Below are 25,158 nucleotides of genomic sequence, written 5' to 3' on the forward strand. Positions count from 1 at the left end.
GGGAGGAGGTGGGATGCAGGGGGAGACCAGACCCTTCCTCAGACCCAGCAGCCTGAGCCGGAAAACACTTGTAAAGCACATCCAGCTCACTTGGGTTCATCCCTACAATCAGTCACACATGAAGGGCACTGAAATGTCTTCTAATCCCTCATGCAAGTAAACCCCCCCACATCCCAGGTCCCATCGCCATCCCTTCAGCAGGGGCTGGGGCCCTGCGGTCCCCAGGAAGCCAAGAGCCTGATGCTGCTTTAATCCTTTGTACCGACAGTTGCCGGACCCCACACAGCAGCCCCAGAGGTTTGCTGCAGGATGACTTGCCCCTATTTCCCCATCTCAGTGCCGAGAAAGCTTCAAACTGCCTTTTCCAAAGAAGAATTAACACAGTTCATGTGAAGAAACTATTTCAGAGTGAATTTGCTGGCAATTTTAAGCTGCATAATAGCAGAGCAAATAGAACACAGCATGAGCTTAGTGCCTGCACCTACTGAAACCCAGGCAGCAGACATAAAACCAGAAACCTCGTGCTTTGTTCCAACATTTCCCCTGGGAAAATCCCCTCCGCTATGCAGGGAACACCTCAAGCACACACAGAAGTGGCCTGACAGTGACTCTAAAGGTGATGAAGGAGAGAAAAGCCTCTCCTTCCTTCCAGGGAAGTACAGTTTGTAAGGGGCTGGGTCAGGGATGTCCATGGGAGCTCTGGGCAGCATCCTTGGTTTGTGCCAGTTCTTCTTACTGAAGCCAGGAGACAACGGGGAAGGTGAACTGAAGACAACAGCGGTCACCAGAAACGGGACCCCGTGCTGTTGGCAAGGACAGGCTCTCAAGCAGCACTCACCGGCACTATCCTGTTTGGGACCTGCAGGCAGGAGCCAAGGATGCACCTCCCGCACCTTCCCACCTGCCTGCACAGCGCTGGAGGAACACCTCTGGTGAGAAACAGCTCTAACTCCCAGCAAAAAACCACGCAAGGGAGTTAAGGAACAAGCAAACAGGGTCTTGGCTCCAACGAAAGGAAACCATAGGGGCTGCACTGAAAGGAGGTTACACACAGGAGGAAAACACAGGTCCTGGTCATGGCAAGAGGACAAAGGTCTGGGGTCCATCACCAGAGCATCTTTCCTACCAGTACTGAACTCCTTGGGAGCCACATCCTGAAGACAGTTTGTCACCGCTGCACCAGCAAGTGGTACCAGCATTACTGCTGTGGTCTCAGCCTCCCAGCATGGGGCCCGAGGGCACAGCAGTGCAGGCAGCGCCTCTGCCCAGACCTTGGCTGTGGAAGGGCAAGTGGTCCCCGAGCACAGCCGGCAACACAGCAGCAGCATCACGGCTTGGGCTGCTTCCATGTCAAACACCCAGCCCCGGATAAAACCTGCCCTTGACAGCTTCCCATGACAGCTTCCAGCAAGTGAATGCATTTTTATTGACAGGAGATCTCATCTGCTAGTCAGACAACTGCAGAGGGCTACGGCTGACAGTTATTCTTCTCCTGCTGCTGCCAACACTGAATAAAATGCACTCTTTTACCCAGCAGCACAAGAGAAAAAGCCAAACTCAGCTTTTCTTCCCCCGAGCAGCATTAGCAGCTCTGCATCATTCAGAAATGTTTGTTATCCTTCACGTACCTCGAGAGTCATGTCATTATACCACAAACTCTGAAAGAATGGGGCTCCCACAGTGCTTCCCTGCTCCCTGCAGCCTCAGGATGGCCTGAAGCAGCACAGAGAAGCCCCCCACGCCCACAGGACCCCCCTTGGTACCATCTCCTACCCCACCGTCCTCCTCATGGTGATGCTCTGCACAAACCCAGCTCCGATCCAGCCATCCCAAGCCCCCTCCTTTAACCAGAGGGGCTGGAATCTTAACAGGCAAAACTAGACACACACAGACAGCGAGAAAACAAGAGCAGCTTCTGAGCGACGGGGCTGAAGACATGAGCAGGCTGGCAGGAGGAGAAGCCGGGCTCCAGCAGCGCCCAGGGAAGCACCAGAAGGTGCTGGGGGGGAGAGCAAGGCAGAGACATCTTCATCCCACGGGAGCTGTCAGCGGCTGGCAGGAGCAGCGAGCATGTGCCCTCGCGCAAGGGGCAGATGGCACTCCATGAGATGGAGAACTTCATTAGCAAGGCAAGGGAGAGCAGCAAGCTGCAGCAGGGATGTGAGGATCGGCTCATGCACCAGGCTCCGGGCACCCCAGGGGTATGTGGGGTGCGAGCAGAGATCAGGATCCCGCTCCCTAAGGCAAGACCTGGGCAAGAGGGTGCTTGGGGTCTTCAGGAATGTCCTGGCTCCATGGGCATGTCAGAAGGAAGGGGAAGCGGCTGCACATCGCACCCTCCAACCTCAACAGGCAGAGCTTGCTTACAGCCCCGTGACGTTACCCTGTGCAAAGGGACTACATGGCAACAGGCATCCCTTTCCCACTGGAGATAACCCCACAAAGGAGAATCTTGAACAAGCTGCTAGTTTTTAGGCACTACAAATGGCATCCTCAGTTATTCTCACTGCTAACTGCTGCCAGCCCGCATCTCCCAAATCCTCTAGGAGAAGAAACCAAACCTGGGGAAGCACAATGAGCCTCTGCATGTGGCTACAGGAGCCAGCTTGGATCTGGTGACGCTGTGCATGGGCAGAGCGACCACGTACCAATGCTGGGAAGACCACATCAGGCTAACGCCACCTGTATGAGCCACACTCTCCTAAGCCAGAGCGGCAACAATGCTTTCTTCTGCACAAACACCCGTCTCCAGAGCTATCTGAGGAAGGAGGAGCCCAAGACAGAGACCAACTGATGCTGCCCCCAGCAAACAGAGCCTGGAAAGACCAAAGGCACCGTGGTGACAGCATCACAGAAACCCTCTAAAGCTGCAAACAGTGGGAAAATGAAATGCAGATTTGCAATGACGCTGCACTGGCCTGTTACCTACCCAGAGCAGCTCTGGGATTTATTAATGCATCCTGATTAGATGACCTTTACCGGGATAAGGCAAAGAAGGTCATTTTAATGATTATTTTGTCTACAATTTAAATAATTATGCATTCTACTAATAGTTCCTACTATAATTAGGTTTGCCAACTGCATTACATTACACACGCCCGACTTCAGCTCCTGAAGACCTTGTCATACTTGAGGAAGCTTCAGCTTGAATGGTCACGCTCGCTCTGCCTCCTGTGAACAGGAGAGCATGGGAGCATCAGAGCTTGTCATGGCAACCCACAGAGTGGCGCTGCTCCTCTGGGCAGAGCAGCTCACAAGTGGTCACTTTGGGAGGCTGGGGAGGGACCCGAGAGCTCAGCCCTTTTGGAGGGACCATGGAATAGTCTGAGTCGGAAGGGACCTTATACATCCTCTAGTTCCAACCCCATGCACATCACACAGCCATGTGAGCCCTGCCCGGCAACATGGTGTGGGTAAACCACGCAGCCCTCATCACCAGCGCTTCAAAGCTCAGCACAGCACAGGTTCAGACAAAGGTAGAGAAGGAACTGGTAAAATCTGCCCTCAGCGAGCCCGTACCATGCCCCAGGAGCACTCCTCAGCAACAGCACCACCCAAACCGCTGGCCCACCATCGCATCTCCAGCCATCAGAAAAAGCCATGTCCTGCCATGACTTCAGAGCAGTCCAGCGTGAAAGCAGCCCTGGCGTCTTCAGTACCAGCATTTACAGCTCCAGCTTCATTCTCCGTTGCAAGAAGCAATTAGTTTTCATTCTCTTTTCCTCAGGGGCCCTCTCTCAGTGCATAATTAGTCCTCTCCTAGATGGAAGGTTCCTATTCAGTGGGCTGGGCGAGGTTAAACACACGCACGCTCTCCTCAAGGATGTTCATGCACAACCAGATCAAACAGAACCAGCTCCAAAGCAGGATTAGTCCAAGTCTTTCTGTTACCATTGACATTTCACTGCTCTTCACTTGCTTGGTCATGCTCCAAAAAGCATAAAGTGCCAGCACCCCTTGGCTGCTTCACACATGCACAAACCACCCCGTAGACTTAAGCACGTACTTAACTTCAAACAGACTCATTTTAAGTAACCAGTATTAGTTGGGTGTTTAAAATTAAGCATCCATATGCACCATAAGCACTTTACAGGACACAAAACTGTTCTCTCCTTGATTCTCAAGTGCCACAAGATACAGAGATCAAGGAGCAAAGATAGAAATCCTTTTTGGCTTTGATGTATGTTTCCCTTGGCTCCGTGAGTGGAATACCAGAAAAGAGCAGCTCTAGGGATGAAACCCAGCAGCCAGCTGGCACTGAGAGCTCCAGCCAGGCTGGGATCCGGCTGAAACGGCAGCATCCATCTCTCCGCTGCATGCCCAGCCTCTCCTGCCCCTGCAGATGCCAGCTCACCGAGCAGCCCTTCCCTTCCCTCCCCAGCTCAGCAGTCACGCGGCCCTCTGAGGATGAGCACACTGCGAGGTTTAAACAAATGCAATAAATCAGGCTCCTTCTTTCGGCAGGATTACATTGGATATTAATTATTTGTGCAAGGAAAGGCGGTCACCAGACTGCTGCACCAAATGAGACCAGGCAGGGCTATCAGCGCCACAACCCAGGTGCCACCAGTGCCTGACAGCATCGGTCGCGCTGGATTCATGCTGTGGTTCCTGGCAAGAGCAGAGCAGAGGAAGGCTCAAGCTCTGCATCATCACTTCAACATGAAGCATTCCCAAAGCAGACAGGGCATTGCTGTTTGCTGGAGTAGTTTTACATCTCCCGATTCAAAGCTCCTTAAGGATTATAGCACTTGATTGACAGTGCTGAAGGAACGCTGCTTGCTCTGCATGAATCCCCTGTTACAGCCCAGGGAACAGTTGTGCAGGGCACAAACCAGAGGGCTCTGCTGAACAGCGAAAAGAGCAGCTACAAAAGGGCCATTTCTGCTCCTTGCTTTAACTCCCAAGCATCTGTGTTCCTCTACTTATCTTTAGAAAGGATCAGAAATGAATCAGTTCACGCCAGCCTGGTGGCTTTTATCCGTCTGCTCCATGAGCCACGGTAGCAACCCTCACCCAGCGATAAGAGCAAGCAATAGAGAACCTGGTTAAAGGCCTTTCTTGTGCCCTGGTATCAAGTGGCCCCTCTTAAAACGTGAGAACTTAATTTAGACCTTTCCCATCCCAGGCAAAGGCTGTCCACAGTAACCCATCACCAGCGGCACAGCCACAGGGCAGGAGGCGTGTGTAGAACCCCAGCCTGGCTTGTGTTGAAGGGACCTTAAAGCTCCTCCAGCTCCAACCCCTGCCACGGGCAGGGACACCTTCCACCGGAGCAGTTTGCTCCAAGCCCCTGTGTCCAACCTGGCCTTGAACACTGCCAGGGATGGGGCAGCCACAGCTTCTCTGGGCACCCTGTGCCAGCGCCTCAGCACCCTCACAGGGAAGAGCTTCTGCCTAAGAGCTCATCTCAGTCTCCCCTCGGGCAGGTTAAAGCCATAGGAAAGCTGCTGGCCCAGGATCAAAGGGCTGTGCTGGGGGAAGGACCCGGCTGTCCAATGGCTCCTCACTGCTCCTGGCTTGCTCTAGATTGGAATTGCATCGCATTCACTTGAGCCAGAGCTGCGCAGAACCAGGCAAAGCACAACGCCGGTACCTGCTGCTGCTCCACCAGCTGCTCCCCAAGTGATGATGATGATCAAGGCTGGCGGGCAGGCTGCCCAGTGCTCCAGAGGTGGCATCTGGATCCCAGCCCTCCCTGCTCTCCTGCTGCCAAACCTCATTTTCCTTGAACAAGGTTAAGTGGCTCCAGCATTCCCACCTCCCGCTGCCATGGTCGCCTTCGCTGGCACCTTCCTGCTGCTTCTGCATCACCCCAGGGCAGGTTCACACTCTGCCACTCCACAGGCACCCACATCATCCTGCAGCACCCACCCTGCTCCCGGGGCTGCTGCAGCAGCAAGGGGCCACTTCCAGCCATGGAGCTGGTGGCCTTTTGCCCGCTGCCATCACCTCCTCTGGGTACCACGGCCCAGGCAGGGATGGGAGCCAGGGCTCAGCTCAGACACCAGCTCCTTCTCCCCCGCCATAAGCGGCTGCCCCCAGCTCTGACCCCCCCCTCCCCAAAACCCCCATTTGTCACCACCCCTGCGACTGACACCGTGTGTTTAGCCTCAGCTAAACAACCCTCACTGCCTGTTGCACCGCCTGCTCCCACTGCTGCTATTTTGAAGGGTGAGAGTTGCGGAGCGCTGCCGTTTCCCCAATTCGCTCCCTTCCCTCCCAGCAGTTCCCCAAATTAGCCAGTTTCCACGGGAAAACACACAAACTGCCAGACAGACCCGAGAGGCGCTGGCAGAGGAGCCGCAGGCAGCAATGCTGCTCTAGCAATCCCACTCGCAGCCCGGGGATGCTCCGGGAAATTAAGGCCTTGTGAAATCCGGGATGGGGATTGACTTAGTGGGAATTCGGGTGGTTTTCTGGTCTTTTAAAGCACAGCAATGCTGTTTTCCAACAGGCACACCTAAACCGGGGCTTCCCGGGAAACCTGCTGTCCTTGATGGGGCTGCCCTGTCTGGGCTGTGCTTTCTGGGGGAGTCGGAGCAAACGCAGCAACACTGATGATGCAAATCACAGGCATGAAATGTGCCTGTGGGCTGTGTTTCCCCCCTTGGGAAGAGCAAACGTATGGATAGGTTGAGTTAAACCTGCAAGATGAGACGGAACAGACTGAAAACCTGCGCCTGCTTTTAGTGAGGAGACCCCTGCAGTGAGGAGGAGGTAATGCTGAACCACGGGGCAGTGCAGGACCGACGTGGCAATGGTGATGTGGGGCAGTGATGCCTTCAGAGTAAGGGATGAGCTGAGGAGGAATGAGCTCAGGCACACTGCCCAGGCTGCCTCCAGTCTAGCGGCACTGTGAGCATCTTAAATGACAGCTAATGCTTTCAGGTGTTTCACTTGTGGCAAAAGGAATCGATCAGGACTGAACCAGACCCTGCCAGAAGAGTCGCCTTCAGCCCAGGGCACATCAGCCAAAGCCTTAAGGCAGCTTTTTAGCCCTTACTGCTTCATTCATCTTAATTAAGCCCAAACCTAAAACCTCAGCTCAGGTGGCAGAACCTGGAAATGTCATTTTACCAATGGGGAAACTGAGGCTGTGACTCGAGGGACAAAAGGGAGCTGCAGACTCAACCCCAAACAGAAACGTCTCTGCATTCCCACACATTCTCCCTGCTCTCAGAGCAAGTTATTGGATGACTTGAAAGTGTTTTAAGTGTCTCAGAATCTCAGAGCCCCCACGACTGTGAATAACAATGAAACCGAGATGCCTGTGAAATAACAGCACAGAACTGCCATTGCCAAGAACACGGTCTCCAAATCGCTGTGAAACACCATGGTCCACAAAACACCATGTTGTGCCTTCACCCAGGGCACTGGAGCGGGTACTTACATCCGAGGCAGGGCCTTTATCAGCACCAGGGCAGGAGAAGGTGACGAACTCATGGCACCGCTTGTGCACAACGAAGCAGCAAACTGCAAAGAGAAGACAGCGACAGTGTCAGTCACACGTTAAGGGATTGGCACCACGACAACCCAGAGCTTAGGAAAACAAAGAGCTCTTATGTCTGACTTAGGATAGTCAGGACTCTAAAGCTGTGGCAGGTTTTTAAACCCTATTGAGCATCACCAGCTGGACCCACTGAACATCACCAGCTGGACCCACTGAACATCACCAGCTGGACCCACTGAACATCACCAGCTGGACCCACTGAACATCACCAGCTGGACCCACTGAACATCACCAGCTGGACCAGGCACTTCAGCAAAGGCAGAGGCAAAGTGCTGAGCAGAGGAGGGCTGGGAGCCCTTCTATTCACTTGGAGCTCGCTGTCATCCATAGCGCACGCTCCGAGGTCACCCCGGGTATGAAGAGAGGGAGAATCTGGCATTTGTGGGGATCGGAGCTGAAAGTGCATGTGTCCAAAAATGGAACGGTGTACCGATGGAACAGGTGGGCATCTCCCTCCCACAGCCCTGCTTTGCTTCAGCAGCTCCGCAGCCTCCCTCTGCCAGACCAGCAGACACACGTCTCCCTCTCCTCAACGCACGCAGTTGATGACAGTCACCCTTCTGGGAACGTTAATCCCAACAGGCTGCTACCCAGACTTTCAAGCCTAAGTATCCAGAACTAAATCCACATCCCTTCAACCACCGAACCCTCACTGCACACACTAATCTGACACTGCCAGCCCTGGTTTTGCAATCAAAGCACTCTACTTAAAGGCTAATTTCTTCCCTAAATGCAAAATAAGCATCTTATTTTCAGCAAAGCTGCAGAGGGGCTTTGGACCAGGGCCTGTAGGGACAGGCCAAGGGGAATGGCTTTAACCTGCCAGAGGGGAGACTGAGATGAGCTCTTAGGCAGAAGCTCTTCCCTGTGAGGGTGCTGAGGCGCTGGCACAGGGTGCCCAGAGCAGCTCAGCTCCAAGGGCTGACACCATACACAAGGGGAGCAAAGGGGATAAGAGAGCAAAGCAAAGATGTGCAAAGACTGCCTCTGTCTGGGGAAACCTGGGCAGCAAACTCAGCTCTGTCGCAGGGCTCTCTTACTTGCCACATCCCTTTCCCAAGAGCCGTGGTTATGCTAAAGGAAACAGTGATGAGATCAGATACAGCACATAACCCAGGCTGAGCAGCGCAGGCTTCAGCTGCGCCGTTATCAGACTTCTAAGGAACAAGAAAAAGGCAAGTGACGTTGGCTATTGAACTCACAATCCCCTTATCGTGCCCTGCTACCTCCAGCTTTAAATTCATTTTCCATTTTTCGTTGTGAAAAGAACAAACCCAGGAGCTTTCAGAGGCACAAGAGCTGCCAAGAACCCTCTCCTCGCAGGGCCTCTCATTTGCCTTTCCAGCAAATAAACAGCTTCTTGAAAACATTGCTCACCATTGCTGTCATTGGATACAGAGGCAGAGGCATTTGGGAAGCAGGAAGGAAGAAATTAGAACTCTATTAGCAAAGATTTGTCCTGAAGTGTGGGGATAAACTCAATAAAGCTCCGCAGCACGCTGGGCGCAGGCGCTGCCGGGAGCTGCTTCCGGCATCCAGGCTGCAAGAGCTTCCCAGTGGAGCTGGAAGGATTCCACTTCAGAGCAAAAAATACAGAGCTCTTGGGCTGAACTTCCTAGTGCCATTCCTCTATGCCAGGGCTCGGAGCAAGCTGCTCTAATGGAAAGAGTCCCTGCCCATGGCAGGGGGTTGGAACTGGATGAGCTTTAAGGTCCCTTCCAACTCAAACCATTCCCTCATTCTATGATATTCAGTTGCCACAAAGATGACTTACAGGAACTTGGTTCTCATTTGCCTATATGAGCTGCAATACAATGTTTTGAACATTTAAGGGCTTCTTGACCTAAAGCACTGAGAAAACCCCTTGAGAAAAACCATAAAGCAATTGCCAAGGAGATCACAGATGCTGCCGAGCAGAAAAACCTCATCAAAACGTGCTCGTGGAGTATGAACATTGCAGAGCACACGTCTGGCTGCACCTCGACATGGGGGGACCTCCTGGGGCAGCGAGGGCTGCGGGTGTAGCGCAGCAGAGGCAGAACAGCCATTAACACTGGCTGCTGCCAGCCAGGCCAGTGAGTTAAAGCTTTATCCAGCAGCGTGTGGCCGGGAGCGTGTTCGGAACAGCACCGCAAATCACTGCAGCGGACAAAGCTGTTGCAAAGTCCTCGGCAATGGCAGGAGGGAGAAATCCAGCCCTTGGCTGCTCTGCATGGCAGTATTGCTGCAAGAATTCCCCTGCTTCCTAAGGGCTTTTGTCACTGCAGACCCACGCCGTCGGGCAGGATGAGCTGCACACTGACCTTGGCCATGGCTCCCCTCCAGCACTGCCTGCCCCGGGGTTTCTGTGGGTGTCCCTGACGCAAGGCAAGGTCTTGCCCCCATGCTGGCAACCAACGTTTGGTCTAGTGAGGTCAACAGCACAGAGCAAATCAAACCACCGTCAAAGCGAACCATCAGAGAGGACAGACCCTGCCATTATCCAGTGTGCAGTTAGGGAAGAGCAGGCACCTCCAGCGTCATGACCTCCAGCCACCTTAAACGTACATCACCTTAGCATGGGGAAGAGATGTTGGGAACATCCAACACCGTGCACCCAGGGAGCTGCACAGGGCTCTGGCACATAATATTATAGCATGGGAGCTGCTCAACACACAGGAGCCAGTGCAAGCATCTGTGTCAGTAAGGCACTGGGCAGAGCCACTAATCAGGAATTTCCTTGCAGCCGCTGCAGCTTGTCCCATAGCACAGCCAGTCCTGCAGGAATGGAGAACCCCCTCGTCCCTTCAACACTCCCAGCAGAAACCTCTTTGAGGAAGGGAGCAGGAAAAGACATTGCAGGGTGACAGGACCAGCATTTATGCCCATCAGGGCTTGCTTGGGCAGCGCAGGGCAGAGGGATGCACTGCCCAACTCTCCTTCTCAGGGGCTGTGAAGGAGCGTGGTCCCCCTCTTCCTGCCCACCCTGTGCAGGGAGCAGTCCCAGCCATGAGGCCAATGCCCACCCCTGTGAGGGGCTCCCATGACTGATAGCCCAGGGAGGAGCAGAGCAGCCCTGCCCACGCTGATGAGCATCACAGGTATCACTGCCTTTGTGTCCCCAGGTCTGGTCCCAGCAAACAGCACCCATTTGCTGTGCCCCTACACATCCCCTTCCTTCACCAGCAGAGCGTTTTCTCCTGTTTACAAGATGTAAACAGCTGGAAGAGTTTCCCCACCACGCTCACCTCACATGCTCCGTCTCCGTTCTGATGCCTTCCCAAAAGCAGACAGTTGGGCAGTTTGCCCAAAGAGACAACGATGCTGAAAGGCTCGCTCTTAGAATACAAAATCCTGCCCAGGGCAGCAGTTCCTGCCCAGGAAAAGCCCTTTAGCAAAGCTTTAAGCTCCTTACACTGGCAGCAGAATACCCAGGGAGGCAGCCCAACAGGAGCACAGGTATCCCCAGGAAGATGAAAGCCCAGAGGGTGTCAGGGTTCGTGTTTTATTTGCAAGCTCCAAGTGCCTGAGAGTGCTGAGTGCATCCTGGAGAGCAGCAGGACCCAAGCACTGGAGCTGTATCTCTGTGCTGTTACTGCCAGGACACACTGCTCAGAGCAGGTCTTCTGGGGTATTTTGGGGTCCCATTTTTCCACTTTAACCTTGCTCTGGATCAGGTTTTGGGGATGCAAGAACAATATTCGAGTGGGAAAATGGCCTTGCCCTTGCTATGGACCCACTGCAAGGTGCTGGGAGACTGTGAAGGGTCATAGATGCTGGAAGCAAAGCAGCAGCATGGTTTCACCCATGGGACCACATCTCCACACAGCCCAGGAGAGCCCCAGAGCTGCCTCCAACAGCCCTGACAGGAGCCCTTGGCCACCAGCACAGGGCCCTGGCACCAGCCCACAGCCCAGGGCTCACCAATGCCAGGAGAGCAGAGACCTGCGAGGTGCTGGCAGGCAGAGCCAGGCTGGCTGGAGATGCTAAATCATTTCCTGACCCCTGCACACTATCGGCTTGGAGCTGCCCCATGGGATCCGATTAGCCTCATCTCCCACATGGAACATTGTTAGCTGGCAGGAAGGTATCCAGCCCCCCTCAAGCCCAGACGCTGTGACAAACGACTTCCTGCAGGAATGAACCCTGCCTAGCAACTCCATGCTGCATAAAGCGGAGTTGCCTTTTATTTGATCTCCATTTGTTGCTCTAATTTCATTGCATGAACTCCCTGCCCTGACGTGCTGCAGAAAGGGCTAATCCGTTTTCCCGGGTCCCTCACAAAATGAGTTATTCAGGGAAGTCACCTCCCATGCCTCCCTCCAGCGCATCCCTTCCCAGAACACACGTTCCTTAGGAAGGGAAGCCCTCTGCCCGCCTCCACTGGGCAAGGGAGAGGGTTGGAGGCACCCAGACCAGTCTCAGATATGTTGAATAAAGCAGACAGATGGAGAGTTAACAGAGACAGAAGAAGGTTCAAGCCGGATCCATCGCTAAAGCAAACCCAGGAAGGAGCTCAAACCTCCCCGGAGAGCTGACAGAGCCGTGCTTTGGCAGATGGTTCCAATAGCACAAAGCTCAAAGATTATTTCGAGCGTATCGCAGTGCGTGGCTGCTCCCTTACAACCTGTGGAAGTTCTCATTCGGGTAACATTTCCCTGCCTCAAGAGCTCGAGATGCAGGAAGCAGCTTTGGAATGAGCATTGCCAAAACTGGAGAGAAAACGCGATTAAAAAAGGCTTTTTAAAGGAGCTTTGTGGCGCTCCACCTACGCCGGGCAAACCCACGGGGTCGGACGCATGGGCCTGGCTTTGCCCCGCTGCTGCACCGAAATGCACCGCAGCCAGCACTTGCCCACAGTTTTCCATTCCCACGTTACAAAATGAGCCTTGCTACATCAAGCAGAGCCAGCGGAGCGTGGTAATCACAAAATAAGGGGAAAGAAGGCTTCCAGGAGGGGAAGTCCTGAATTTCTGACGGCGCTTTGCAGCTTCTAATCACTGAGAGCACACAGATTGAAGCCGAGCTAAAATTTATGCTATTTGGATTTAATCCCCAGCTTTGGATGAAAGCTTTCCGGAGTTCTTACAACACAACAAAGATCTTCAGCTCCTCATCAGACTTCAGCGGTTTCCCATTATCAGCTCCGGGGAGACGCAGTGATTGGGAGTTTGGGGCAGTGGTTTTCCGCTATGGAAACCCACCAGGAACAGCTCCAGGGACTGAGGAGTGGAAAGATAGTAAATAAAAGGATAGCCTGAGCCATCCAAGTTCCCTTCTGCGAGGTCTCAGCAGCCTCATTGCTCACGAAGGCTCCGATTCCCCGAACAGCGACAAAGACTTTCAATCCAAGGGAGCAAGTCTTATTCAGACCAGTTAATGCTGCAGGAACGGTACAAAGAAACCTTCATTACAGATATGAAGAAGCCCAGCCCTGCAAATCAGTACTGAGAAAACTGTCACTCAGTGCCAGGGAGATAGAGCTGCATTTCCTGGTATTTCTGCTGTAAAGCAGCAGGATATAGTTTTTTAAAGCTATACAATCTTCCAGCCATTATAAAACCAACTGGCTCTGTCCATTCCGCTCTCCAGCACACCCCATCAATGGCTCCCGAGGCAGGGACCACATAAGACCCTTTAACACAAGCAGGACTTGCACCCATCATTCCTCATCCCAGGCTGGCTGCTGGAAAGGGATGCAGCACGGACAGAGGATCCGGACCTGCCATCCCTTCCCCAGGAGCCCCTTGGCTGATGCCATTCCCTGTTTTCACAGGGAGAAGAGGATGTTCCTGCTCATGCCGGCCCCCGAGGCCCTTCCCCAGCGCTGCGGGAAAGACTGAGCCTTCCATGCGAGCAGCTCAGTGACAGGGATTAGGTGACTGAAGAGGAGGAATCCTCTGTGCAAATCCCTGCTGGGGAAAAGGCAGGCTGAAACATCCTGATTTATTCAGGCTCCTTGTCTGCCCCAACACCCGGTACCAGCTCAGGGCTTTTTGATCGCATCTCCCACTTACTCTGCAGGCGGTGTTCCCAGGTCTCCAAGAATCACAGAAGGGTTTGGGTTGAAGGGACCTTAAAGCTCCTCCAGCTCCAACCCCTGCCACGGGCAGGGACCCCTTCCACTGGAGCAGCTTGCTCCAAGCCCCTGTGTCCAACCTGGCCTTGAGCACTGCCAGGGATGGGGCAGCCACAGCTTCTCTGGGCACCCTGTGCCAGCGCCTCAGCACCCTCACAGGGAAGAGCTTCTGCCTAAGAGCTCATCTCAGTCTCCCCTCGGGCAGGTTAAAGCCATTCCCCTTGGCCTGTCCCTACAGGCCCTTGTCCAAAGCCCCTCTCCAGGTTTCCTGGAGCCCCTTTGGGTATTAAAGCAAACCCAACTCCCTTGCTCATCTACTGCCTGCTCTTTGGGAGGGGAAAAGGGCCAACACCAGCTCTGTGAAGAGACCAAGGATGCTGCAGTAAGAGCCGCTCTCCAGGACTCATGTCCCAGTGCTGGCGATGCTGACCCGCACCCACCCCAGGGCTGCAGCTATTTCCAGAGACACAAAGGCATTAATTTTGCATTAGAGCCTGATCCCGGCTCGGGGAGCAGTTAAATACTTCATCAGCTCCCTCCAGCCCCGCCGAGCAGACTCACTTGCACGTTGAATAATTCAGCCCCGTGCACGCTCCCGGCCGGGGCGGCACAGGAGGAGGCAGCCACGGCCCTGCCAGATGTGCCGCAGGGACCAGCTGTGCCAGCAGCAGCTTGGTGAAGCCCCCAGCGCTTCAGCAGTGGCATCAAGCAGAAGGATGCGCCACAAACCCCAGTGCTGAGCAAAAGGCCGGCTGTGCCAGCCTGGCTGTACCCTGCCCCCAGTTCCTACGGGAGTTGCACGAGTTTAGGGACTATCCAGGCACGTTCCTGCGTTAGTGATGCCCGAGATAGGGAGGAAAATGCATTCTGGTGCCAAGGGGTGTCCTGGGCAGGATCTGGACTGCTCCTTGCTCCGGGTAATTTGGAAGGCTCCTGCAGATGCCATCATCTCCTCTCCTGCAGCTCACGGATGACTGAGCCTCAGCTTCTGCTGTCTCCACGCTCTGGTGCTCATCCGCATTTCCATGGCATCTCCCACCCATGGCTCAGCATGGCAGCACCCACCTCATCTCCAAGAGCAGGCTGGCTCGGATGCAGCTGCCGAGCCCTTCCGCACCTCCGGCAGACGGGAATCTGCTGCCCATGCCCCTGCTCACACTGCTGCAGCAGGCAGGACACCCAAGGGAGCTCTCAATGCATCCAGCAACAGCATCACTACCTTCATTCCTCCCACATACCCACATGCTATCAGTTATCTGTGCCCCTTCCTCATAACCCTGTCATGGTCTATACGCTATTCGAGCTCCTCCACTTTCTCATGGTGTTTCCCATGCTCAAGGGCCACATGAACTCGGCACACCCCAATGTTGCCCCAACCCTCAGCCATAGCACCCACATTTGGTGAGGGGGCTTGGGGCAAGGGCTCTAGTGGAAGGTGCCCCTGCCCATGGAAGGGGCTGGAACTGGATGAGCTTCCTTCCAGCCCAAACCAGTCTGGGATTCTATGATCCATTAAAAGCACAAGCAATGTGGGGAAATCAGTGCCCAGAAACATTATTTAAGGACTTAAGAAAACACAAAGAATACAAAACCACAAAGACAACACAGCCTTGCAGAACTGTACAAGGACACCTTGCTGTTTCCTTTGCAACTGGAGGGCTGAGAGGCCCTATAGGAGGTGTAGGGTCAAATGCTCTCCTGCTCCAGCAGAGCTCCCTCCCTGCTCCATCCAACATCCCTCCAACACCAGGGAACATCCCTCCAGCACCAGGCAGTGTTCGGGTGCCAGAGCTGGGGGTAGCAGTGACATCTGTGGTTTCCCAAGGTAAGACCCTGCCAACAGAAATCAAGCGAATGCAGTGCCTGCCATGCAGGAGGAGCCCACAGGAGCTGTGCTGAAGAGCAGGGGCAGGATGGTTGCTCTGCTGTTCACTTCCAACAGAGACATCCTTAATAGTCCTTTCTTTTCTGAAAGGGTCACATACTTTGAGCCCAGCCACGCACTTGCAGAGGGATTTGTGTACATAAGAAGAAAACATTGAAGAAAGTCTGCAGTTCTATATGGAATACCAGTAATGAACTGACAACACCCTCTGCATGACAATGAATGTATTGTAGCCATGCGGGATGAGGAACATCAATCATCCCTGGCAATGCAATGGGTGTGGGTGGGGAAGGGGATGGTGATAGCGTTAGAGCTGGGATCAGGGAAAGATCTTCCTTCTCCCACTGCATGTGCCAGAGAAACACCTCGAGTCACATCCAGGCTGCAGGGATGGGGATGCTCAGAAGTGCTGCTCCGGGAAGCACACTGCTGCTGACCCGGCTTGTGCAGCTCTTGCTGGCATAGGGCTCACTGAATGGGGCAGAGGGTCCCTCCACCCAGGGCATGGCTCAAGTCCAGCTCCTGCTTCCTCTTCCATGTACTTTGGGCCGATAAAGCTGCTTGGAGCAGTGAGCAGAGCACCCCAGCCGCTTCATCCCAGCATCCAGAGGCACCCCATGGGAGCTGCTCCATCCTCCCAGCCCCCATGCAGGCAGGGATGGTGCTGCAGGTACACAGCCAAGTCCCACCACAAGCACACTATTGAGAGACCAACAAAAGCCCCAGCAGAACATCTTGCCTGCAGGAGCCTGTACAGAGAGCCTGTTTGCAGTGAGCAGAGCTGCACGCCCAGCACCAGGATGGAGGCAGCCACATGGACCACGCACGGTGCAGGCACCACGCTGATCCACTCCTGCTCTCCAAGCATCCTGGGATGTAGCCGGGGCCAGCAGAGGAGTTCAAAGCAAGGGGAACGAAGCCATCAATGTGTTTCCCTACGTGAGGCACAGACACCTTTCTTCTCTGCTCCTTTTTCCTGTGCCAGGTGCTGTTGCAGAGACCCACGCACAAAACTGCACCAGCCGGGAAGCTGCCCACACACCGGCCCTGAATGAACGGGAGGGAAACATGCCATTCCCTACCTAATCTCTCATTATAGCCAGGTGACACGCTGCAGCAGCACTAACAGGTAATTTTGCAAGTTGGAATTTATTTCTTTCCATGTTAACATCTCCTCTAACCTGTTTCTTAAAGGCCCAAATCACGATGCTGCACACAGAGGACTTCATCACGGCCTCAGGGGTGAGCCCGTGCTGAGCTGGAGCAGGGTGGTTGCAGCTCCTGGACCATGGAGGCAAGCAGGGATGCTGATGGGAATGGCAGGCATTAGAGGAGGAGCACCCAGACACTGGCTGAGGGTAGGAAGATGAGAGGCTTCTCAAGATGCAGGACCAATGGACCAACTCAGTTTCTACCTTATTCAAACAGGGACAGGCAGCATCGAGGAAACTGCTGCATCCACCTCAGAGCCTGGTCCCTCTCCAAGGGGAGATGGGTCCCTAGGGACAGCCTGGGGGACAGCCCAGTGCCTGCAGCCAGCTCTGCTCAGAAACACCCACCCAACAGCTCCAGATGCAGCCCAACCCCACAGAACACCCTCAGCATCTCCACCAGCGAGCGATGTCAGAAGCACTCTGTGATTAATCCAGGCCCCGAGGGACCAGATTAAAGAGTCTTGGCAATTAGTTCTGGATTTCTTCGGAAGGCGCTGGAAGGCAGTGGAAAGCTGCTGCAGTCCCTGGAGGATGAGCACCAGCTCCTCTCGGAACCTGCCTCGCCTGCACCAGTTACACAACCCACCGCTGCCATGTGCTCCCTTACCGACGCTCTCAGCGCAGGGATGGAAAGGAGGCTTGGAAAAACCCCAAAGCCCTGCACACGACAAGAGAGGAGATCATTAAAAACCTGGCAGACCTACTTCGACTCCGGTGACCTGGTAATTTGAGATAGTAATTGAAACTCGGGGCCAGCCTCTTGAGAGCAGGCAGAAATACGGCAGATATCCCAGCGGGATCCATCCTGCCCAGAGAACAAGTCAGCCACTGGGAGGGGGCAGTCAGGGTGCAGGTAACCCATCATCATCCCAGTTGCTGCATCGCAGAGCCCTGGAAGATGGCTGCCCGCCCGCTTTGAAGGCGACGCGTTCGTAACGGTGTATTAATCCTATTTAGGGAAGATAAAAAGCCAGTCCCCAAAGCGCTAATAATGTAACTGAGTTAAAGCTGAGTTTTGTCACTTATCTCCAAGACAGAGAGGGGAATTTCACTCCCATTTCCTTCCTCACATCCCCGCCGCCTTCAATTCTCCTATCTGAACCGTCTTGTTTCCAAAGGCAGAGACCAGCGTAGCCATTAAATAGCAGTGCTCAGATAAACACCACCTTCACCTCCAGCGAGCAAGGAGGCTCCAAGGGCGCCAGGCTGGGGAAGGATCTTTCAGCCTTCAAACAGTTGCTGGTGCATGCATCCTGACCCCACGTACCACCGACACGCTTCCGTGTCCCATCACCCTGCCCCAGCCAGCTCACCCTGAAGCCCAAGTGCTGGCAGTGCTCAGCAGAGTGGGTATCAGCTCCTCTGCACCATCACAACCTTTGTGGCATCAAGAGAAAAGCCACTCCATCCTCTGTCCCCGCTGCCTGCCCTTTCCACAGCGCTGGCTCTGTGTCTGCCCCACCAGCGTTCCAAGATGCTCACCCCAGCAGCACCTGCCAGGCTTGCCAGACACAACCAAGGCAACCCAGTGATGCTTTCCCAAATGGGATTGGAAGTTAACGGCAGAAACAAGGCAGCTTCTCAAAAGGTGTCATTCAAACACCTTCAAACAGAGGAGCCTCTGGGGAGGAACCGGGCGTCACAGGTACACAGAGGGGTCAGGAGGTGCTTGTAGTGGCTGCAAGGAGACCTGGGCTCGCTTTTCTGGGCTCCCATTGGGAGCTCAGCAGGGTCTGCAAGGGCCCTGTGAGGGCAATGGGATCTGCACAAATCCATTGTGGTTAGTTTCATCTGCCTAAAAGGGCTAGTGTCACGTAAGCCTCAGTGATGCACCACAAGCCATAGGTGAGCAACCCTACAGGCAGCTCCAGCCTGGGAACAGGGACACTTAGCTAAGGGAAGGGGATGAAGGAGCCTTTTCTATACATGGCAAGCATCAAACCAGCTTCCTGTATAAACCATGGAGCTTGTGTAGATTCAGAGCATCTCAGGATGATGGGACCAGGGTCAGCCTCATGCCTATGATGACACGTGAGCATCTGACCCATAACCATACTGTCAGTGGTGTCCCCACATCAACTGCCCCAAGGCCCCGCAGTGGCTTGGGGTGCAGAAGTGCTCCAAACAGGCCATGTCTTCCTCCTGAACCTGCAGCACGCTGAAACCCATAGATGGAATCAAAGCAGGATGAGGATTTCACAGTGCTCATGAGCCTCTGGCCAAGAGCCGTCATAATCCTGATATCAACATTAATTTTCCATGGCACTGGAGATCCAGGGACAGACTGAGCCGCGTTTTGTTCCTGAACACTACGGCAAGAGGAATTTATGCTGAGCACACAGTGCAAGATAAAGCACTCGTTTCCTTTAGAGGCTCTATTTTGGGTACAGAGCTGAGCCTCTGCATGGGTGAGAAACTTCTCAAGCACCCTTGGCCAGAAGCATCACTTCTGCCTTCCCAAGCACCTTCAGGTTATCTCCAGACACTCATAGCCAGGTGAACCCAGGCTGGAGCTCGAAACTGGCCCCAAAATGTGAAGAACTGAAGGTCTTTCACCAAGGCAACATCAAGAGCAGCATCAACACGAACATGGAGCTCCTGCCAAGTCTGGGAGGCACTTGTCTACTGCTAAAACCAGCATGGTCTATAATCGTGTTCGCTCTATTCCTAAAAAACAGCCTTGAAATAAATCAGACTAATCCCAGTTTGGGGAGATGCGTAAAGTAAATCCATTCAGAACAAGAGAAGGGGCTTCATTCCTCGCATCACTGAAGGAGCTCCTTTTCCCTGCATTCATCGCATGCACCACGCAGCATCCAGACCCCACACGGTCCCAGCACTGTAACCGCACTGGAGCTGCTGCACAGTCCCTTTGCTTTCCAGGAAGGGCACAAAATAATCGCCGTGCATACAGCAGCAACACTCATTTGTGGGTTTGGACTGATAGGAAGAGTGATGACTTCCCTGCGCTGCCTCCGGCTTCATCCGGGCAGGCTGCACCTTGGGAGCTTGTTCTCTATACTCCAAGTGATGTCTGAAGGGTTCCTTGAACCCCCAGGAACAGCAAGCACCAGATCAATTTGAGTACAGCTGAAAGCAGCAGTTACCCAGGGTCTCTGCAAGGTGAAGCTTCCTACATAGGATTTATTAAGTGCTGTAACCGTGTCGTGCGATTGTGCCACCGGCCTGGGTTTCCTGCAGCGAAACACTGCTGTCTGTGCTCTGCTGCCTTCCCCAGATAACCCAGTGCTCACCAGCACCAGCCCAGCATTGCAGAGGGCAGGCACCCTCCGCCCTGACAGCGCTTTGAACACAGGCACAAACAGCACAGACATTAACATCCCTCCCATGCATGCCACCCATCAGAAGGCAAATGGGAGGGTTCAAGACAACCTCAAGACACTTCTCAGTTTCCCTCTGACCTTTCTCCCCTGCAGAGTGCTGCGTGTGATGTTCTGCCCCAGCTCTGCAAGCCACAGCCCAAGGATCAGACCCAGAGCGTCCTTCAGCCCTTCCACTTCCACCTGGTCAACGGGCAGGTCTCCCAGACTCATCCAGCACGTTTTGGAGCCTGCAAGCCCATGAGACAGCCACAGGCCCTGAGGTGCAGCAGGAGATGAAGCTCCATCCCTGCTCCTGTGTGGTGGGAAGCCAGAGAACACTCCGGTGTGGCGGGCCATAGGCAGGCAGGCAGGCTCCTGGAGCCCCTGGGATGTGGGACTGTGCTGCTGCCCCTGCACCCAGCCAGAGAGCAGCCGCTGGACTTTATCTTGGTATTGCAACCACTTCCTCCTGCATCACGCCAGCAGAACACGGGCTCAGCTGCAACGGCTCTGAAGCAGGGTAGAGGTTGCCTTTAGTGTTTGATTCTGCCACGAGAGGAACATGGGTCCCAAACCCTCCCCTGGGGTTCAGGGGAGGGACTGGGGTCTGTGGTCCAAGCACAGCAGCAGGCAGCAGCTCTGCATGGCCAAGCCTTCAGCAGCATCACAGAGGCCAGGAGGAGGGTCCAAGGGGCTGAGCAGGGCTCAGCAGCCACTCCCTGCAAGCAACAACCTCAACAAGAAGTCGCTCTGCATCCATCAAGTCTATTTTAAAACAGGGAGAACAAAAATAACCAAGTCCTGCTTGGTCCTCACCGTCTCTGCTTTAAGATCACTGCTAACATAGGCAGGAGGAACAAATGCCCCAGGAAGCCGCAGGCAGTGGCAGGACATCCTGTGATAGCTGGGATGCCTTCCATCAGCAGCTCCTACTGAGGTGCCTCCCAAACAGCCACCAGCAGCTATTTCCCCTCACTGCAACATCTTCATCTAGGCAAATTAATGCTGCTCAATCAGCAACTGCCCCATTAAGGCTAACAAGGAAGCCAGTAGCTACTGCACCTTCAGCAAGCAAAAGCCGCACAAGGCACTGAGAGGACACAGCAAGGGAAGAGCAAAACCTGAGTTTGTTGTCACCCCAGCAGACACTGCTTATGCCATAGAACCACAGAATCACGGGATGGTTTGGGTTGAAGGGACCTTAAAGCTCCTCCAGCTCCAACCCCTGCCACGGGCAGGGACCCCCTTCCACTGGAGCAGCTTGCTCCAAGCCCCTGTGTCCAGCCTGGCCTTGAACACTGCCGGGGATGGGACAACCACAGCTTCTTTTCAAGCCTGTTCAGTCCTAAACTCCACAGGGGAATTTTGGGAAGTCTCGCAGGCTTCCTGCTCCCTGTGCTGCAGATGGGAATGTGCTGATAAGAAAGCCAGCCACTTCCTCTGCAGAAAACAGCGTTAGTGAACAGAGGGTGAGAGCAGAGCAGCTCCAGCAGCACACAGTGCTGGGATGAAAAGGAAGGATGCTCAGCCCCGATTCCTGCTGCAACTTCACCTCTCCTCGGTCCTGTTTGTTCCGTCAACGTAGCAGAGCCCAGCCAAGGCTCAGGGACACTGGATTAATGCTGATTATGGATCCTTGGGGATTTGCCCACAGCAAGTCACCAAGCACTGGACCCTGCCTGGCTGCTACAGAGCAACAGGAGGGGCATGAAGCCAGCTCACAGGAGGCAGGATGCTCACCATGGCGCTGAGCGCTTTCCCGGCTCACCTTGGCTGCAGCCAAGGAGATGGATGCTCACTTCCCCGGAAAGGCTTGCCAGCAGCACCACAAGCCTCAGGATCCCCCTGTGCTGACCCCAAGACAAGGGCTGCCACTCTCCAGCCCCCACCTGGCACAGCCGCCCTGCTGCAGGAGGGATGCAGATCGCACTTTTCCCTCCCTTGAAAACAGGCCATTATCTCACGGCAGTTTGTAGCACTATGTGTTATTACACTGCAACAGTACAGCCTTTAAGACCTTCAAAGGGCTGCAGCTGGCAAGATCTCTAGTGTACTTGGCACTGCTTTTGATGCTCTACAGATAAGGTATTAAAATAACATCTCCAACATGCAGATGCTCTGTGTCTGCTCGCTCGTCTCTCTCCAGCCAGAGCTGCTCAGAGCAAGGTTTTATTGACGCTGCAAGACAGGCGATGCACAGCGCAGCACGGGCTGGAGGAGTCACCTTGCTGTGGGAGGCAGCTCTGTCCTGGCGATCTGTGTGTCCCTGACCCAGGTTTTCCCAAGGGAAGCTGTGGGATTCGGCACTGGGTAGGATGAAGGCAGAAGCCTGTTCAACACAATGGCCATGGAGAGCTGATGGCTGAGGGGCACCGGCACTCACGTTAAGGGAAGTCTCAAAACACATTTTGGGGCAGGAAGAAATAACCCGCTTAGTGCTTAACTTTGCTTTAAAGCTACTGCTGTTTAGGTGAATCTTGCTCTACGTGGCTGGTATGCTCAGCTCCTGCTTCACTCACTGAACTTCAAGCCATGAACTAAGTTGGGCAGCCATCCTGTACAGCTCCATGCCACTGCTCTGGATTAAAGCATCACCCAGGCTGCCAGCCTGAGGAAAGGAAAAGAGAAGAGCCGTTTCATTTACATGGAGCTCTGCAAAGAGCTCTCTTGGCTCCCTCTCCACACCATGTCCCTGCTGGCCAATACAACTTTATTAATGTTTACGATGTGGCCTCCTTTTTAATGCTGCTCTGGCCCAGGGAAAGAAAGAATCCATTTGCATTTTTAATGGCATTTGGATAAGCAATTTGAGCCTGGCCTCCATCCCCCTCAGCCAAAGCCTGTGGAGTGTCAGCCCGAGGTTCCTGGCTTCTGGACGTCCAGGTACCTTACAGAGCATCCTCCTCACTGGTGGGGATCACTGTATGCCGAGCCTGCACTGCTGCAGCTGGCACGGCATCCCCTCCACGCTCAGCACAATAAATGTGGGCCATCACCAGTAGCCCACAGGCAGCTTTCCATTCAGTTTATTTTAATAAAGCAATAGAGGGAAACGCGCCATACATAAGATACTAAATGGCACAATAAAAACCTTTAAGCTCGCCTGAAATCTCTCCCAGCTGTGATGTAGTACTTCACAGACATGAAATAGGGCAGATTTCACAAGCACTGCGCCGAGTTCTGCCTGTGCACTCCAGTTCCCACTGGCTTCTCCTGCTCTCCCTCTGCCACAGAGGGTACAGAGAGCACCCTCTGTGCAAGCCCTAAGGAGCTGCCTGCAGAGCTGGGGGAAGAACAGAAGCTTCCAGTAGCTCTTTGGAAGTGGCAACAGCCGCTCACGCAGCAGCCCCCAGCCCGTGCCCACCTTTGCCAGCCTGACAGACACCCCGGCTGCTCCATTGACTGTGCCACGGCTGCCGCAGCATCCCTCAGCGTGGTCTGGGGATGAAAACCTCGTCTTCAGCAGAGGGAGGTGCTCACCTGCTCCATGCTACAGAGCCAGGCTGGTCAAATCCTACCCCTCCATGCAACCTCCCTTGGGCATCTGAAATTCCCCCTTCTCCTTGCAAGAGGCAAGAATGCAGCATCCCCCCCATTGAGCCACCTCAGACATCCTGCAATGGCTCCCAGCACCTGTAGAACCCAGGGGAATCATGGATGTCCCCAAAACTGCTTTGTGCAGCAGCTTCTTGCATAGCCCTGCATGGAGATGAATGCTCCTCAGAACCTAAAGGCTGCCCAGAACTGTCAGTGCTGAACCAGGAGGCACATACACGAAGCCCCATCACTGGTCAGGCTTGGAGCTGGTGGGCAGAGACCCACCTTGAGGGGGTTATGTGGAGGGAGCTGCTGCCCATGGCCCTGCAGCAAGCTCCTCATTGCTGAAGGATGCTCCCCCACCGTTCTGCCTTCAAAGCTCCCTGCAAAGCCACCCAAAACCCTTGCAAACACAAATCTGTGTCTGTCCAAAGTGTTTGGGATGAGAAAACCCCTAAAAAGGGTGCTTTCCCATCCAGATTTCATTTGACACCCCCCCCCCCCCCATTTCATGCTGCCTTCCAGTCTCCCCCTGATACCTGCACCATGGTGGACCACCTGCAGGGTCCCCCCAGCCCACTCTGCTCCCCGGCATGCTATGGGCTGGGCTGGAGGAGCACTGACAGCCCTGGGATGGGAATGACATCCCCTGCCACATCAACCACAGCTCAGATCCAGCCTCATGTGAGACTGGCAGCTGCCTGGGGACGGTTTTCCATTCCTGAACGCGCGGCGCCCGCTCCTCAGCACGGGATTAGTAATAAATATTTGGAAAGATTAGTTATTCCATATAAACAGCCACAACCTATTGCAGAGGCTGGCTCAGAGCCTGCTCCTTGCTCAAAGCTCTCCGAGGGTCCATGGTGCTGCTCCGAGCCCTGCCATTGCCGGGAACGGCCCGCTCCACACCACACACGCCAGCACTCAGAGACGATGCTGCAAGGGATGCCAGATACAGGACTCCCTCATCCCTGACTTCTGGTTCTTCACTTTGGGTCTCCAAGCTGTGAGCAGCCTCCCCAGAGCATTACCAGAGCATCTCCTCTCGAAGCATTACCAGAGCATGGCACGAGCGCACAGCTCTCCCAGCTCTGTTTTCCTAGCCCCCCCTTTGCCATGGGAGCCTTGAAACATGGGAAACCCCAGGCTCATCCTGCTTTCCTCCTTTGTCTCCTGCCTGCTCCCATCCCCGAGCACCAAGCAAGCCTGTCAAACCTGCAGGAGACCCTCGAGACCCCCACTGCAGCTCTTCAAGTGATAACAAATACAGTCCCTCTGTAAATCACTGCAAACACACAGGCTGCTCACCCTGGGACTGCTGGAGACAGGAGCTACACAAGCAGCAGGTTCAGCCCAGGACACAAACCCATTTGCCAGCCACCCCCAGGAAAGCACTTCTCTGCCCTTCAGATTCCAGGAACATCAAACACACACCCACAAAAAGGTGTTTTCCCAAAAAAAATCATCTGGTTTACACCCTGCCAGGATCCTAATTCACTGGGAACGTGCTTCCCAAGCACAGCGCATCCACACAGCTGAATCTCCTTCCACACTGCATGTTCTGCCTTACATCATCCTTGCTCCTTTAGCAGCTCCAGGACCTTCCTCCCTTCTGTCACCACTGGGGC

At 54.3% G+C, this 25,158-nt stretch overlaps 2 protein-coding genes across 3 annotated transcripts in view; both read right to left on the bottom strand.

Annotated features, from left to right (window-relative positions):
• The window catches only part of PRKCB (protein kinase C beta), a 101,872-nt gene that overhangs the window by 54,507 nt on the left and 22,207 nt on the right, over positions 1 to 25,158 (bottom strand). For both annotated transcript variants that reach the window (XM_057398068.1, XM_057398066.1), the window contains exon 3: positions 7,394 to 7,476. In XM_057398068.1, coding sequence (XP_057254051.1) covers positions 7,394 to 7,476 — 83 coding nt within the window. The remainder of the gene's footprint in view (positions 1 to 7,393; positions 7,477 to 25,158) is intronic.
• TEX47 (testis expressed 47) overlaps positions 1 to 25,158 on the bottom strand; it is a 149,324-nt gene that overhangs the window by 4,912 nt on the left and 119,254 nt on the right. The gene's annotated exons all lie outside the window — the stretch shown is intronic.

Source organism: Pezoporus wallicus, unplaced genomic scaffold, assembly GCF_028554395.1.
Source record: "Pezoporus wallicus isolate ANWC-B61680 ecotype Strahan unplaced genomic scaffold, APGP_CSIRO_Pwel_v1 contig_6274, whole genome shotgun sequence".
NCBI lineage: Eukaryota > Metazoa > Chordata > Aves > Psittaciformes > Psittacidae > Pezoporus > Pezoporus wallicus.